The sequence below is a fragment of the Nomascus leucogenys genome, chromosome 10 (assembly GCF_006542625.1).
Source record: "Nomascus leucogenys isolate Asia chromosome 10, Asia_NLE_v1, whole genome shotgun sequence".
In the NCBI taxonomy this organism is placed as follows: Eukaryota; Metazoa; Chordata; class Mammalia; order Primates; family Hylobatidae; genus Nomascus; species Nomascus leucogenys.
Window position 1 is genome coordinate 81,830,345 of NC_044390.1, and position 16,889 is coordinate 81,847,233.

Genomic DNA, 16,889 nt, shown 5'->3' on the forward strand with positions numbered 1-16,889 from the left:
GTGAGTAATAGGCAGCAAAATCCAGAGAGACTGCGAGCCGTTCATCCCCTCCACCCCTCGCCCATCAGCGCTACAGGAGTTACTCATTAACTTCACAATATACAAATGAGATACACAGGAGATTAAAAAAAAAAAAAAAATAGAGGAACGCCAGCAAGAGAGGCTGGACACACGTCTGAGCAGGGTCCCCAAATCAGGGGCGGGGGGACAGAGGGGAGGAGGTAAGCAAATTTGGACTGAGAAAGAAGAGAAAAGAAAAGCATTTCTTTCCTTTTTGAGGCTGAGTTCTTTTTTCCCCAATTCGGGAGAGCGCAACCAGCCAACTACCACCTTCTCAGAGGCGCGGACACCGCGCGTTGTCGCTGGATCCAGAGTTGGCCCCTTTAGGCTGTGGCCGCTGCGCGGAAGGCGCGCGCCCTGGAAATCTCCCAGTCCTCGGGGGAGCCCCAGCCTCAAAGGTCCCCAGGGCCCGTCTCAGCTCAGGCCCTGCCACCCCCGCAGCGCACCCCGCCCCCCCACCCCGCGACTCCGCACCAACATACGCTGGTTGTCTGCCTTCCCTCCCACCCCCGGAGACATCGCAGAGGAGGCTGGAGGGGTCCCCACGTGCCTGGCCAGAGATGGAAGGGGCTTTGCCCCGCTCTCCAAAAGGTCTCGACCTCGATCCCTTCCAAGTACAGGATGAGGGAAGGGAGGGGGCGTCCTCCTCTCCGGTCATTCAAGAGGCCTGAAGGTGACAGGGACGTGGGGCCGGGCTGGCGGGCTCCAGGGGGTGGCGGGTGGGGGGTGGGGAGGGAGGCAGCCGCCAGGCAGGCTCCAGCTGGGTCTTCGCGTCATGGCCCCCAGGGCAAGAAAAGGGCTAAGGACTAACCCTCGAACCTTCCCGTGCCGCCCCCGCCCCCCAACAGACACACACCTCGGAGGCGAGGCTGGGGGTCAGGAGACCAAAAGACTGACAGTGCCTCATCATTTTTTATTGAACGTTTCAAAGATAAATTGAACTTCAAAAGGCAACTCCCCGAACAGCCTGGAGACGGGTTTGAAGGGGAGACTAGGGGAGGATGTCAGCCTCCTGGGTGACTTTTGCCTTGGAGGGGGTGAAATGTGCACCCTGGAATTACGTTTCGCCTTTAGGGGATAATTTCCCTCCTCCCTCGCGTGACATAGCTAAGTTTTCGCGGAGCTGGCCGCTCTTCGCACGCACAACTCGGGATGGATGGGGCCTCGTAGGGGCGCCTTGGGCCAGCCGGGTTCAATTTGAGGCACCAGGGACTGCAGGGTGTGTGGGGGGTTGCCGAGTGGAAAGGCGTTGCGTCTCGTCCACCTCTACAACCTGGAGGGTTGCTGCCTAGCCAAGCCCGCTTGGACTGCTGGGGCATTCTGCTGGCCTTTTCCCCGAGCCAAACACACTGGTGCAAGAAGATATTTTTGACTTAGATTCGCCAGATTGATGTCAAAAGGGAGGAAGAGCTTAAAACGAAAAACATTCGTACTGCCGAGCTTATTTTTGGTCGGATTCGGGTGGGAAACACGTCAGTCTTTTACCATGAAAACTTAAAAGTATCTGAAATTACTCTTCTTTCTGTATTCTCATCAGGCCCCTTTCCGTCTCCCTGCTTTGCTCCCTAATTTAAAGGAAAAGTAATTTCAGATTGAAGTGGCTCCCTTCGCTCAAGTAAGGGACTTTTGTTTTTAGCTTTGTAACTTGAGTGACATCTCATTTTGGTTCGCTGGGGGCGGTCTTAATTATTTAAAGGCGAAGGGAAGGGGGTAAACTCAGAACAAGAAGAGACTAAAGCCTCCCCTGACTAACGTTCCCAAAGAAAAAGCACTTAACACAAGGTCCAAAGACATTTCAATAAAAATTTATTGAAATTTCAGTGATGTTTTAAAGAGAGGGGAAAAAAATACAGAAAACCAAAGAACTCATCAACTATAACACAAAATATACCTTCATGAATTTGTCTTTAAACCATCTCTCAGCACCTGACTTTTGAACTGTGAATATATCTCTATAGGCACCAATTCAAAACACCATCGATACTGACAACAGTAGTAAATTCCACTTCGTTTTGAGGAAATCAGAGACTAGCAAATACAAATAACAAAAGAAAAATTAAAAAGTCAAAACACAGCCTCTGCCCTCCTCCCTCCCCACAGCAATTTTAAGGAATTTGAAGTGGAGCTGGAAAGTGGCACTCCTTCCCCAATTTTGGCGAAAATAGGAAATAGCACTTTCCCCCACTTTTGGACATTAAAAAAGAAAACAAAAATGTTGCAGACAACTGTTTTGAAAGGGTATTGGTGTTGGTGCAGGAAGTGTGTTTTCTAGTGTTAACAGCAATTCTGTGACCTGGAAATAAACCCAACTAAAGGAAAACAAGAACACAAAACCTGACAGTTGCAATTCTATTTACACAGAGCTATGTACAATGTCAATAAATTAAAGTTTAATTTTCCAAGCATTCATATTCCACCTATTTACAAGAGTTATCAAATAATTACATAAATACTTTGTCTAATAGTCTCACTTCTTTATTTTCTTAAAACCTTGTTATTGCATATACAGGAAAGAGAAAGAACTGTCAAAGAACGACATGAATCCTGCTACAGAGCTTAGATAAAATAAATTCATTTTATGTGTTTTGCCCACTCCTTCCCTTTAAATCCCCCCCTCCCTTAGGTCACTGATTTGATGGCAAAGGATTGGGAAAAAGGTAGGGGACTATATTGTTTTCTCTCTAAAAGCAAGTGTTCAAAATAAAAACCACAAATACATTACTGTGGACATGCAAGAAGAGACCTATAGCGGCTCTGAAAACATCACAAGAATATTAAAAAGACACAGATTTTCTTAATATAGACTAAACAAGGATGGTAGGGACTTCCCTCCCCAAAGTTGCTCAGTAATTTATTGAGAACCGATAATGCAAGTCCCTATAAAGTTTTTAATCTACACAAACAGAATCATGTTAATGTATTCACTTGTCCCGGTTTTTTTTTGAAAGATTTTATTTGTTTTTGTTTCCACTTGACACAGTGAAGGAAAAGTATATATATAAATCCGCACTGAGGGAGATGTTTTTGAACACCTCCCCGCCTGGTGGGCAGAGACCCAGACCAGCCTTGCTGGAAGTTGCTCTGGACATAAATGTTGGAACTCCCACCCCCAATAGCTCAATGCAACCGACGTTTCTGAGACCCCAGAATCTGATCCAGATCCCGGACATATAAACCACGCCAAGAAGACAGGGGCTGTCTTTAGTACATTCTCTCGAGGGAGTCCGGTGCCCCTTCCCAGACGCAACTGCAAAAGGAAGGGCTAACGCCATGGCGGGCCCGTGGTTTATTTTACATCCGACAAAGTGCACGGCAGCCTGGACTGGACTGGAATGAAGAGACGTGTCTGGGACGGGTCTACGGGGACGCGCTGCGGGACCTGTCCGGCTTGGCTTCCAAGCCGCTGACCAACCGCTGGATGCTCTGCAGTTCGCTGGTGGCCGCCTCTTTCTCCGCGCAGAGTTTGGGCGACAAGGACACGGAGCTGGAGGAGAGCGTGGAGGAGCGGCTGTTGAGTTCAGAGCCCGAGTCCACCGCCACCGAGGCCGGGCTGGCGGCCAGGGCAGCGACTTTGCCGTCCAGGGGCCCCGCGGCCGCCGCCATGGAGGGCAGGGCGGTGGTGAGCAAGCTGCTGCCGTCCGGGACCGGCACGGGGATGGAGTAGGGGCTGTAGCGCAGCCGCGGGCGCATGGTGTTCAGATTGAGGAAGGGGTGGCGGTGCACCGAGCTGGAGGCTGCCGCAGAGGAGGCGGCCGCCGCTGCGGCCATGTACGTGTAAGGGTAAGGGAACAGGCTTCCGAAAGGAGACATGGCCAGGCCCTGGGGTGAGAAAAGAGACACACAGCGAGTCAGCCGGGTGGGAGGAGCCTATCTCATCCATCTCCTCTCTTCTCCCCCTCCAACACTGGGCAAGCCATGAATCCCTGATATGTTTTGTTGTTGTTGTGGTTGTGTTTTCTTTGGGGGGGAGATGGGTGGGGGCAGGAGATAAGTCAACACTCAGAAATCTCTAGGTACAAATCTTAGCTGTGTCACCCTAGGCCAAGAGACTTTGATTAACTTCTTGTGCCTCAGCTTCCTTATAGGAAGAAAAAACAGGGAAATCATAAATAATTCATATACTTATTGAGAATTTTGTAGATATTAAATGAGTGAAAGCCTGCAATATGCTGCACACAGTGTGTGCAGCCCCCAGGAAATCTCCTTGCACCTGTTAAATGGGGATACAGATTCAGTTTACCCCACAAAGGTAACCAAGGGGAAGCCAGAGAACATAAATTATTAGGAATAATTTTTTAAATCTTTCCTCCCCAACCCGCATCTTCCCACCCCAATCCTAGAAGTTTCTCCAAAAAAAAAAAAAAAAAAAAAACCAAAACCAAAAACAAACAAACAAAAAACAGACAGTGAAGATCTTAAGCAAAAGGCAACTGGGGGAGGGAAATAAAAGGGCATTTGTTATAAACAGAGACAAAGAAATTGTCCAGCATGATTCACTGGTGTTCCAGGTGAGAAGCCGAGGTAGGCCCCAGGAGTTCAGGAGTGTACGAAGCTGGGAATTGACAGAAGCAACATTTAAGATGCAGGCACCCTGGCCTGGGCCAGTTCTCTGCATCATGCCTTGAGATGCCCTTAAGGTTTTGTCTGTCCAGGCAGTCCCTGGTGTACCAACCACCTGCCCACCTAGGACAGGATCTCCAGGAGAAGCCAGTAGAGGAGATGGGAGGAACTGAGAAATGCCAGAAGCCAAGCCTTTCCTCAGCTCCCTCCTCCCTGGAGGGGGAGGCCAATCTGGCTTCTTGGCGCAGGGAAGGGAGACGAATGTGCTCAGACAAAACAAAAGGCAACAGCATGCAAAACCTCATAGAACCTTTTCATCGAGTTCAGGGTGTTTCCAGCCGCCTGAGACTTCCCCCCAGCACAGCTGTCTGAGCCACACACAGGCCTCCAGGCCTGCCCCAGTCCCTGCTTATCCCTGTCCTCTGACATTTCCCACGTGTGCACAAACCATTAACCCTTTGAGGAATAGGCTGGCCTGCTTGGGGTTGGTGGGGAGAAGAGCTTCGAACTGGGAGGAAAGGCTGGAGGAATCAAGACTGAACTCCCACTCAGGAAGTAGTCACTTCCCCTCCCCAGGCCTAGAGCCCCATTCCTCGGGGAGGGTTGGCTATGAGACACTTAAGAGACATGTCAGCTCTGAAGCTAAAATCAGAAACCCTCAAAGAGGCCCTGGAGTCAGACAGCCTGGGGTTGAGTCTCAGCTCCACCATGTACCCGCTGTGTGACCTTGGACAAGTGACTCAACATCTCTGGGCGTCTTCGCCTTCATCTGTAAAGTGGAGGTGATAATAGTACCCCTGAAGGGTTAGGTCAAATGAGTCAATACACAGCAAGCACTTAGAAGAATGCCTGAAAATAAGTGCGTGTCTAGCTGTTATCTTTATTACTACCTATCTACTCTGCTGGAAACAACCTTTAACTTAGGAAAAATTTTAAAGTTTTTTGGGGTGAATGGGGAGAATGAAGTCATAATAACTCCATGAGGTAAGCCTTGAACCTGGTAATGGCTCAGTAAAAATTACTACAGATACTAGGCCAAAGGGATCGGGTGAGGGTCTGCTGGCAAAGGACAGGGAAACTGGAGGAAAGGTGGAAAGACTGGAGGAGGCAGGAAGAAGGATCCATACCTGAGAGGCCAGGACGTGCTGCTGGAGGTGGAAGGGCAGGGTGGCCGCGGACGCCCCGGACAGTCCCTGCGCCGCGGCGGCAGAGGCCATGGCCGTGGAATCCAGGCCCGAGACGCCGGTGGAGGCCCCAGAAACAGTGGCCAGAAGGGGCCCCATGCCGGCGGCCGCCATGCTGGAGAAGGCGCCCCCCATGGCAAACTGGCTGGGGTGTAGGAAGAGCGGGTGCCCGTTGAAGAACTGTTGGCCCGCCAGGCCCGGGGCGAAGCCGAGGCCAGGCAGGGGGCCCTGGGCCAGGTGTGCGGCGGCCGCGTCCGTCTGCACCGTGAGCGGCGCGAAAGCCTCCTTGCCTGGGAGCGCGCGCGCCTCTTCCACCTTGGCCGGCGCTGCGCCCTCGCGAACCGGGCTCCTGCGCTCCTCCGCGCCCAGGCCGCGAGTGCTGGACGAGATGGTGGCGGGGCTATGGCGCGAGTCAGGCGACGCTTTGTCCAGCCGCCCGCTGTCCCGGGGCCGCTCAGCAGCGAAAAGGTGAGCCTTGACCGCGGGGCTGCCCTTGTCACGGCAGGGCTCCTCTGACGTGGTGGTGGAGATTTTAGCCGCGTCGCAGGCCTCGGGGCCGTGCTCCTCTTTGCTCTCGGCCTCGGCGTCGCTCTCACCCTCGCTGGGACATAAATCTACCATAGGAGAAGGAAAAACCAAGGCAGAAGGGCGTTAGCTCCAGTCTGAGCCAATGGAACTCCAGTTCCCAAGTTGGAATCCCAGCTCGTGGCTTAGTGGCTGTGTAATCCCGGGGAAAGCCCCTTAGCCTCTCTGCACCTCAGTGTTCTCATCTGCAAAATGGGGATAATCGTGCCCAACAACATTGCTGGAAAATTCAATAAGGGATTATGAATTTAAAGTATTTACCCAGAGTTTAAACTTTCCCTTAGATGGACAACCCCCAAATCAGTAGCGCTTCTTATTTTAATGAATTTTACTTGAGTTCCTACAGTGACAGATTTCACATGCATTTCCCCATTCGATTGCAAATTAACTTTTTAAAAGTAAAAAGTAACATTAAAACTCAAGCTGGAACATATTCTAATTACTATAAAAAATCAGTGAATGACAGAGAGCAGCACCTTCCACAAATTTGTGAATTACTCTGGAAGGATTTGTTTGGCAAGATCCCTGACATCTGAATTGATAATGGCAGAACGGACACCTGTCCTTCAACACCAGAACTCAGTTGAACCTTTTGTATTTGCCCCAGTCCCTGCAGAGAGAGATGAGTGTCGGACAGACGGCTCACCGCCCGGGGACAATCATAGATTCTTTTTTGCTTTTACCACACCCTCTGTGGGTGTTCCACCAGAAGAAAAGAAAAAGGGATCCTATTTTATGTTTAAAGCTTAAATGGATTGAAGACATAAAGGACTTGCATTTTATTTCACTAAAAAACAGGTTTCTTCCCGTTGAGAGTGTGTGTGCGTGTGTGTGTCTTTCCAAATAAATAGTGCTTGCTCTTTAAACATAGGTAACTGGGGGGGGGGGATTTGAGCCATCTCATCCACTCCTCACCCCCCTCCCCCAGCCCTACCCCCACCGCAGATCCCCAGTGCTCCACCTCCTCTCCCAGGTCAATTGTTGCTTTATAGCTGGATGTTTTCTAGGCCACCTTCCCCGTTCCAGGTGGCAGAGAATCCCTTGCTTTCCCCCAACCCAGTCCAACACATTGCAACCTAGAGTTCAAAGACAGTGAAAAGTCAGCAGTTGGAGCCTCTCTTGGTTGGAGCGAATGGGAGGAGAAAGAAACAGAGACAGAGAGAAAAGAGAGAAGTGCTTCAAGCAGGTTTCAAAGCTGCTTGCCAAGAGGTAGTATGCAAACACCCACCTCCCCTCCCCACCAGCCAAATAAGGATCTGGGGGAAAGGCCTCTGTGCGCTCCTTCTACTGCCTTAGGGGGGAAGCGGAGACACACCTGATAGCCCTTTTTGAACTCTGGCTTCTGTTTAAGGATGTTTAGAAGGGTTCTAGCTTTTAAAGGGCAAGTGCCCTGGTTGGTGTCCCATCCCCCTTCAACTCTTCCAGGCCACGAGGAACTGGAGTCCAGTGATCACAAAGGTGACATGGTTTACCTTTGAGGTTCGATGTCCCTACAGTGGAGACGGCTGGGGAAGAAGCCTGGGCGAAGCAGTTGAAAGCTGCTTGTTCGCTGGAGGACTCATCGGAGGTCCCATTCTCCTTTTTGTGTCTTTCATCAAACACCCTCATGGACTGCAGGGTGAGCTGTTTTCTGTGGCAGAAGCCCACACCCAGGTTACAGAATGTAACATACATTTCCCCTCTTTGTTTCCCTTACCCTTTCCAAAGCGGCACACACATACCTCACACCCTGCCTGCTGCCCAGGGACAACCCTAATTCACTGAAATCTGTTTGCCCCAGGGCAGCCACATAGACCCAAGCATTGTTCTTGACCCTCTAACTGGGCTGAAGGGTTAGGGAAAAAGGAAGGAGGCTTCAGTTGCATTTATTCAAGATGGAGTTTCATTAGGAAAAGGCATTTGCTTGGGCTGTGAAATTTTATTTAAAAGCAGGAGGAGAGGCTGGATGTAGTCAGAGACAGCTGGACCACCAGCCTTATATAGGGAGAACTGGGTGTCCAATCCTGCAAACACGATGCTGTCTGTCCCCAGTATACCCAAATTTTGGATGGCTGCTAAGACTGGGAGGAAGTCATTATTTCATGCTGCACTTTACTGTAATCATTTTACTAACAAATTAATTGGAATAAAAATATATTTAGCTGTTAGCAATTATTTTTTAATGCCTGTCCCAAGGGGATAGGTTAAAAATTTGGGGGTGATTTTCTGGATTTTAGAAATTCTTTGAAATAGGGGTGGAGGAGGGGAGACCCTCTTTCGTATACTCTCCAGCTGTCTACTTAATGCAAAATGATGCATGTCCCCACGAAGGAGGGAGAGAGCCATACATCTTTCCAAAGGCCCCAGCTCTGTCTGATGGTATTTGGAAGACACGACTGCAAAAATTCCCAAGCATTTTGTCAATGGCATGGTTCTTTCTGGGACCTGCCTAGGCTGAACTTAAATTAATTAGGAATTAATAGGCATCCCTGTATAATCTATTATCCCTAATGCTTCTCTTCCAGAGATAAGTATGGTGTAGCCTAGTTAATTTCCTTAAAGGTAAGGAGGTAGGAAAAGTACTTGTCCTGGGTATACTGATAGCGGCAAGCATGTAGCAGTGGGGAAAGTGAATGATTTCCACCCGCTCTTCTCAGGATAAGTGCCTGCATCTCACTTCTAACACTTCAGAGTTGGATCCTAAAAAAAGGGATTTTTCTAAACTGTTTAATAAATAAGTGTTTCAACTCACCTTTTTTCTCTTCGGCCATTTCCAGTGTCCCGGAAACCTTTTGCAAAAGGGTTGTTGTCTATTTTTAACTGAGTTATCTATTGGAAGAGACACAAGCAAGACAGAGAGATTGTTCTCATTTTCTAGAATGTTTTGAGGGTGTTTTTCCCAACTCAAAAAGTCTAGAGATGTGACTGCCAACAGAAGTCATATAGATATGCCAGGGAAAGGAGATAGTAAGGAAACTGTGGCAGGGCTTGTATCTCCTATATGAGGCCAAACCAGGGATTTGGGGATGAAATTATTCAAAGAAATTCTTTTCTTTGGGCAGCCAACAGTTTGGGTTTAGACATGGAAGTGTTGTCAAAGTCATCAAGAGGGAAAACCTGTAGATCTTAAAATTATGCTTTCATTTTGATTTTTATACAGTGCAATTAATCATAAATTGTAGCTTACTCCACACACACACACACACACACACACACACACACTCCTTTTCCATGAATCCAATAAATGATTTATGGGGTTTCACTACCCTTCTGTGGGAGTGAATGCGGGAGTGAGTTTGAATTTTTTTTTTCTTTGCTTGGGGGATGGTTTGAGGAAATTACAATGTGGACAGTTACAGTACTGAATGACCACTGGAAACATTTGTTTTCATTTATATGCTCTGCCATGGCCATTAGGTGGAGAAGGCCCATGGCCTTTTTGTCTGATCAAAAATGCTACATTTTATTATTACATTAACAACTTCATTTCACAGGATTCTGGGTCTAGAGGGCACATGCATTTTGCACTTTGAGAAAAATGCTATAGTGTGTAATCTTTTAAATCCCTTCCCCTTGGTGGGGAGAAGAAGTTATATACACAGAGTTACTCAGAGGTGGAAAGGGGGACCCTTGGTTGGATTCATGTTCTTGGAATAAATTGCTCTATCCAAGACTTCAGGTTTCACAGGGAGAGAAGATCATGTTTTGGTATTCACACTAAAGAAATTTAGCTGGAACATCCCCATCATGAAGTCCACAGAGGACCCAAGGACAGTGACAATGACAGTGAGTTCAAAATGAAGTGTGTTGTCAGGTAAAATGGACTCTCTTTGAAGTCCAGGATTGCAGAGCAGGGGTCTTCAGTCCCTCCTCCCACCCCCATAACTGCTAACAGTTATCTGGGAACTGGTGAATCAGCAGTAAGGGTCACTTTTTCTGTGCCCATGACCTTCAGGCCACCATAGCTCTAGATATCAGGTGCTTTCCCTTTTGGGGATCCTTCTAACCTCCAGATTCAGGCCTGGGGGAGGGGGGGAATTCAAATGAAGTGGTGACTTTGGCCACCTCAACTCAAAAGCCTCAGACAACTCGATTAGTATGACCCTGTGATCAGGGTAGGTTTTTCCAACCACACGCATGCATGCACACACATGCACACACACACACACACACATCATAAAAAACACAGCAGCATAAAAGGTAATAAAAACCAGACCAGCTACTCAGGATTTCTGGCTAGGGGAGAAAAGCTGGTCTCTACTAGGATTCTCCTCCCAGGATCCCAAATGGCTTTTGCCTTAAATTTTTAGCTGGTTCCTTTTGAATGTGACTTCTTGATCCTTCTTCCCCAAGGGGAAGATGAACCTTAAAACAGGACAAAGCCCAAGGGGTGGAGTGGGTAGCATCAATGACAGCAGTTTTGGGAGTTTCTCTGTGGCAAAATTAGAATGGCATTGTTTTCTCAGCATTGTTCCTACCTAGTCAAGGTGTTTTTCTGTCTCCTTGAGGTGTCATTGTCCTTTCCCCCCAAATGCTCCACAAATCACAAAAGACAACTCAAGACTCTCATCTCCACTCTCTTGTAACTTTCTCATCCTGACTTAAAGCAGCTTTTAGGGGAAGGCAAAATATCACCATTAAAAAGGAAAGCCCCTTGGGTTTACCTTATCATTCTGGTATGCAGTCACAGCGATGAATTCAGTTTCGGGAAACAAGTATGTCCGAAATGTACTATAAGGGAGTTTCAAGATGTCATTGGCTCTTACAATGTGGAACCGGGGCTGGTATTTGTGCATGGAGTTCAATATAGTCTGCAGGGGCAGGGAAGAGGAGACATACATAAAACAAGCATTTAGCAGAACAAACGGGATCTTAGGACCCCTGCCAGGCTGAAATCTTCCCCACCGCAGGGTACCAGGCTTGTACCGAGCCCACCTCCTTGGAGTACCCCCTGGGTACGTTTCGCTCCACAGATGTTATCTTCTGGAGAATCCAAATTGCTCCTCAGTTGCCAAAGGGCCCCCCCACCCTCACCATCTAAGGATCATTCGTACCTTGAACCCTAGCCTACCTGAGTACCAAAACTATAATTCCCCTGCCACGTAGCGTGATCACTTGGGAAGGCCAAAGTCTTAAAAGATAGAGAAAAACATGCATTTTAATTTACAAAATGATTCAGTACTTTAAGCGCCCACTAATTGACGAGCCCAATCCACTTAAAGCCCTGAAAGGCTGAACTCTAGAGAGGAATATTTATGCCTTAATCAAATCAAGGGCTTCAAATGCAATTCCTGCCCGCTGAAGATATTTCCACGCCATTCGCGTCTTCCTGGGCCTAATCTTTCTGCTTACTCCTTGCTTATCACGCTGTTTATTTTATTGAAATGTTGGGGAGGGGTAGGAAAAGGCGCAAAAGGTCCTTTGCCTGATATCTGCAAGCAATGCAAGTTTTGTAAGTTTCTAAGCACTCTCACTGAATCCATATATATACTCCCAACACACAAACCATTTTTTTCTGAAGATCTAAGCCTCATTTAGGGTAAGCCGGACTCCCACCTAAGCCCAATTCTTTTTTTAGTAAAAGAACGAGTTTTTAAAAATGTATTCACACCATTTAACCAACAGAGTCAAGGCTCCGAAACGTAAACTCTCCTGAGAAAATAATATGGCTGGTTTCAAAACAGAAGTATGATATTTTAAAACAAAACAAATCCTTTATGAATACATAGTCTTGAAATTGATTTTAGCTCTTAAAAAATGGTTTTTAACTTCACTCTCAGGTCAGGAATCTACCAAAGAGCCGGAATTGCTATAGAACACAAGCCGGTAAGTTTTCTTGCCCCATTTCTTTTAGAACGCCAGGCCTTCCATTATCTGGAGAGAAACACCCCAAATCCTTTTTCCAGACAAGGACAAGTTTGCTATGCTTAGGGAGAAGCAAAGGAGAAGTCTGGGCTGAAACTCATGAAATGGGGAAGCACTGCCTTTGACTGAGTGAAGAAGGAGAAAATTTTACTGAAGAGAGCAATGAAACTTACAAATCCATGTTTGTCTGAAATGTTGTTGGTGAGTTTCAGTTTGTGGAAAGTGACGACTTTGGACATCCACTGTTCCCCAGTAGCGGGGCTGTCCGGGTGAATGTACATCCTCTTTGGCATTTCAGGGTCGGCCTTACCAGCCACCATCCACCGAGAATTGTGAAATTTATAACGACAGTCATCAGCAGCTATAATGTCCATCAATAAAATATATTTGGCTTTTTTATCCAGCCCAGAACATCTCACTTTAAATGGAGGAAACATTCGCCTATCAGAGGAAAAAATAGAAAAGAAAAAGAAAGATAAACCACCCATAATCTTGGGTTTGATTTCCTATGTATCATATAATATTGAAACCAAGTTTAAGACTTTCTACTGTGACTGATAAGCTTATATGTTTCAGAGTGAGGCAACTGGCTGCAAAATCGTTTTCTTCCACAATTAATGTATTAAATATTCTCAGTTTTGCCATATTTAGACGTCCCAAGGTTCAAAACAAATGCATTGTGGCACTGCATTTCTCTACATTGTCTAACAATTTCTTCAGTATTTTTTTTTCCTTGCTTGACTTTACAGATTGCCCTCCTGATAGCAAATTCTTGCCCATGTCTTTTTCTGTGGGTATCTAGTTCTAAACAGGTTGGGGTAAGATTTTTGTAAAGCATGGTCAGTTAAGACTAGAATTTTCCACCACCCATTGATGAGAAAATGTTAAACTTATCAAGGAAATGAACGTCAAGTTGCACCCCTCCCTGCTGCGGAATAGCAATCCCGCTGTGGGCGAAGTGAAACTGGACTTCAGTGAGTTCCCAGAACGAATTTTGCAGACTTCGGTGCACTCCCGGGCCTGATAACCGATCTGCCCATGGAGCTGCTAACACATTCCCCCACTTCCTAGGCCAGTCCAAAACTGCAAGACTGTGCCACCACATTGCTGTTAATTTCACAGAAGGGTTGGCATTCTGTAGTCTTGACTTAAAAGGAAGCAACGAAGCACTTTGCTGGAAAACTGACTAAATGTCTTGTGAGTTTGAGGAGGATTTTATGCCAAACTTTGGCCTCGTTTAGCTTGGAAGGAGACAGAACGCTTAAGATATCATGAAGGGAATTTTATTTTTATATCAACTTTATGCCTTTACAGGCTTCAATGCTATTAAAAAAAATCAGTGATTTTAAATGACTGTTACAGGATCTTCTCTTCCAGGCAGGTTTTGGTCAGGCAAGGACCTTTAAACATTATGTAAAATATGGTTGATAATATTGACACATTAAAAAAGCAGTGTGTGTCTCCTCACTGGCTCCTTAAGTCTGCAAACATAATCTTAAATTATGCAAAATTGCCTGCTGAACTCGCCCTTGGGTTACAGACACGTGAAGTAGTGTGGGCAAACAAACCAAAATGCCCTTCGATTTCTCTCTGACCAGGGCAGCAGCAGGCCCCTTTAGACCCAGAGGCTAGACTGGAGGGCAGAAAGGGCCGGGAATGGTGTCAGGCCCCCCGCTACTCACACAAAAGGAAAGGGCTTTTAGTTTTTCTCTCTGAGAACAAAATAAAACAGACAACACAACATCAACAAAGAAATAAGGATGTTCCAGGAGGGTTTGAAGAGTGAGTTTCTTGCAGTACAGTGCCTTTTTTTTTTTTTCTTTTCTGCTCCCTGCAGGGATGTCTACGCTCCACTGAAAAATTCTGTCTGTTCGGGAGGGAACCCAGGATGCAGACCAAATGTAAGACCCATGCAGATGCCCAGGTAAGCTGAAATTTCCTGCCACTGGGGCAGGGCCTGGAAGTCTGTGCATACATTTCTAGGGGAACTAACTTTTCGTCCAAGCCGTAATAACCGACCAACCGACTGTTCTGGGAGTAGAGAAATAAAGGGAGGAAAAAACTCTCCAACAGCTTAGGGGAGGAGGCCCCCACTGCTTACCTTCCCGACTTGGTAATGACCATCTCGGTGCCCCGCTTGTGAAACTGATCCCAAAGTTCTTTAGCCTCCAGGTGCACCTTGGGGTCGTCCTCCACCTCTTCTTCGGGCTCCATGGTCTTCAAAGGCCTCAGATGCGCCTGGGGCCCCAGGGAGGAGAACGGGATGCCGGTCTCGGCCGCCCCCACCAATTGATCCATGATCGGCTTGGCCAGGGCGCCCGGCAGCGAGAGCGCCGCCGCGCCGTTGGGAGGCAGCGTCAGCGCGGGGAAGAACGGCGGCTGGTGACCCAGCACCGCGCTCATGGCGAAGTCCGGCGCCCGGTGAGGTAGGAACGGATGGTAGGCCATGCTTGTCCCAGGAATGACCGGATCTCTCATGGAGAAGCTCATCCACTCCAGGCGGGGCGCTGGGCTCCAGCCGGGAACAAGTCCGCAGCTGCTGTGTTTTGTTGTTTTTTTTGTTGTTGTTTAACAGCAGCACATAGTTCAAAAGGGGGGAAAAAGCAAAACAAAAAAGAAAGAAAAAAGAAAAGGAGGCAGAAATCACAACTAATGCACTTCAAAGGGAGGAGGGAAATTGTCTTTTGGGGAATGAGAGGCCGCTTTTAAAGAGGGCAAGGCGAAAAATCAGCAAACATAGTCGTGCGGGTGACCGTCCTTGTGCCTTGCGTTTTTAAAAAGCCGCTCCTGAAAGTCGGTTTCAGAAGCGAGAGGAGCGAGCAGGGTCTCGACTCGCGTCCGAGCCCTGCCGCTGAGCTCGAAATAGACACTCCAGCCCTGCGTCCCAGGAATCTTTCTCCAGTCCCTAGGTCTTTTGTTGGAAATGTGAAAGGTTCTCCTAGAAGACTTTTTACCTTTCTTTTTCTTCTTCCCCCGCCCCCTATCTCTCTTCCTCTCCCTCTTTCTTGCTGGTGGCGTCTGCAGCTGTGCTAGACCCGGCTTTAACAGGGAGCGAGAGAGCGGAAAAAGTCTCTCTCCTTTTAAAAAAAGAATCTGATTTAAACCCCCTTCTACCAGCTCTATCAAAACTTGAACTGCAAACTGGCTTCCGTTCGCCCTCCTCCTCCTTCCTCTGCTCCGAGCCTCCGGAGGGTGTCTCGATTTCAATCCAAATCTTGCTGGGCTCTTCTCCCGTGCCTCTCTCTCTTCCTTGTCCTAAAACGTTAGCGAATTCGCTTCCTAAATCTGTGTCCAGCCGCGCAGGGCAGGGAGGATTTAGAGGGGGAAAAAAAGGAACGGAGGGAAAGAGAGAGGGGGGTAGAGAGAGAAAGAGAGAGACGGAGTCGGAGAGGGAGGGAGCGAGAGAAAGCGAGAGCTCCTCGCCACCCTCCGCCGCCTCTAGAATTCACCGGGCGTCTGCTCGGCGGCTCTAGAAGGTCGGGCTGCGCTGTTTGCTGCGGAGAGCCGGAGGCCTCTTGATTGGCTCTTTGACGCTTTCGGACCAATTGTGTTGCTGCATAGGCGTGGTTTTCACAGGTCGAGTGCTGGGGGATAGAGCTGAGTTATAAAAAGAAGGTGTCGGAAACTGTAACGTCGCAGCGCCGCATCGGTACTACTGCCTGTCCTGTGAATATGTCAACATGATCAGAGGGAGGGCGGGAGCCACTGGGGAGCGCGCGCACAGAGTCGCCTCTAGGTGGCTTATCGAGAGATCGCTGCAGCCCCTGAGCTCGCTCGCTCTGGTTCAGCCCACGTCTGAAATGCCTCAGTCATCCAGCCGGGGATCGAGGGAGGAGGCAGGGCCAAGGAGGAAGGGGGAGGGAGAGAGGGAGGGAGCCAGCGAGCAGGCGAGCCAGGCGGGGAAGGCGGAGAGCGCGCCCGGGCGCCGAGCAGGGGCGCTCGCCTCTCTTGCACTCCGCTCGCCTCTCCGACCGCCGCGGCCGGTTCTCTCTCCAGCTCTCCTTCTTCTCCCGGCCCCGGGTGAGCCGGGCGGGTGGCCGAGCCTCCCCGCGAGCTGCCATCCGGCCACTCGGTTCTACAAAAGCCGGCGGCAGCGGAGAGGCGAGCGCCGAGACTCCAGGCTTGCGTGCTCTCCAGCCCCACGTGGAGCCAAGCTCCGCCCGGCCGCCGCTAAAGGGCTCCCGTGCTCGGGTGTCTCGGTGCTGGTCTCCCCTGCATCTGGGCTGGGGGAGCACGCAGATGCGGCCACATCTCAGCACACGCATGTGTGGGCTTCCTCTCCACTGTGCCCCACCCGCAGCCATGTGCGGAGACCCAAACACCCCCGGTGCATCTGTACTCGAACACGCGCCAACACACTGGAACTGAACCATACACCGAAAAACACGTACACACAAACACGTACACAGCCTGCGCGGCTGGCCATGCCTGAGCTCCTGGGGAAGATGGACTTGGGATTTTTATGAAATGCATTTACCAGCCCTTTTGGATCTCGTCTTTCATTTGCATGCGGGCCCCCATATTCCACCTGGATGTGGGTGTGGGTGTAGAGAAGAGAATGGAGGATCTGGACAAAGCGAGCACAGCGAGAGACTGGGTTCTGAGCCTGTCCCCTCCAAGCCGCTGCCCTCACTTCGAGGCCCGGCTGGGTGCACA

At 48.9% G+C, this 16,889-nt stretch overlaps 1 protein-coding gene across 2 annotated transcripts; it reads right to left on the reverse strand.

Annotated features, from left to right (window-relative positions):
• Window positions 1-1,849: 1,849 nt before the first annotated feature.
• On the reverse strand, window positions 1,850-15,691 carry TBX3 (T-box transcription factor 3). Of its 2 annotated transcripts, XM_003274433.4 has the most exons (8): window positions 14,335-15,691; window positions 12,407-12,674; window positions 11,440-11,499; window positions 11,033-11,179; window positions 9,121-9,197; window positions 7,862-8,019; window positions 5,748-6,418; window positions 1,850-3,879 (listed from the first exon to the last, which is right to left on the reverse strand). In XM_003274433.4, exons 1-8 carry the CDS (start codon window positions 14,721-14,723, stop codon window positions 3,418-3,420), a joined length of 2,232 nt encoding a protein of 743 aa, XP_003274481.1. In that variant the 5' UTR covers window positions 14,724-15,691; the 3' UTR covers window positions 1,850-3,417. The 2 variants fall into 2 exon arrangements, with proteins under 2 accessions (XP_003274481.1, XP_003274480.1); XM_003274432.4 differs by lacking the exon at window positions 11,440-11,499 and having other exon boundaries at window positions 2,518-3,879.
• Between the last annotated feature and the right edge of the window lie 1,198 nt (window positions 15,692-16,889).

Coding starts and splice junctions, on each gene's coding strand:
- TBX3 (XM_003274433.4), bottom strand. CDS start 14,723: ATGAGCTTCTCCATGAGAGATCCGGTCATTCCTGGGACAAGCATGGCC. Junction 8,020..9,120: donor AATGGCCGAAGAGAAAAAAG/GTGAGTTGAAAC, acceptor CTTCTGCCACAG/AAAACAGCTCACCCTGCAGT. Junction 3,880..5,747: donor AGCACGTCCTGGCCTCTCAG/GTATGGATCCTT, acceptor TTCTCACCCCAG/GGCCTGGCCATGTCTCCTTT.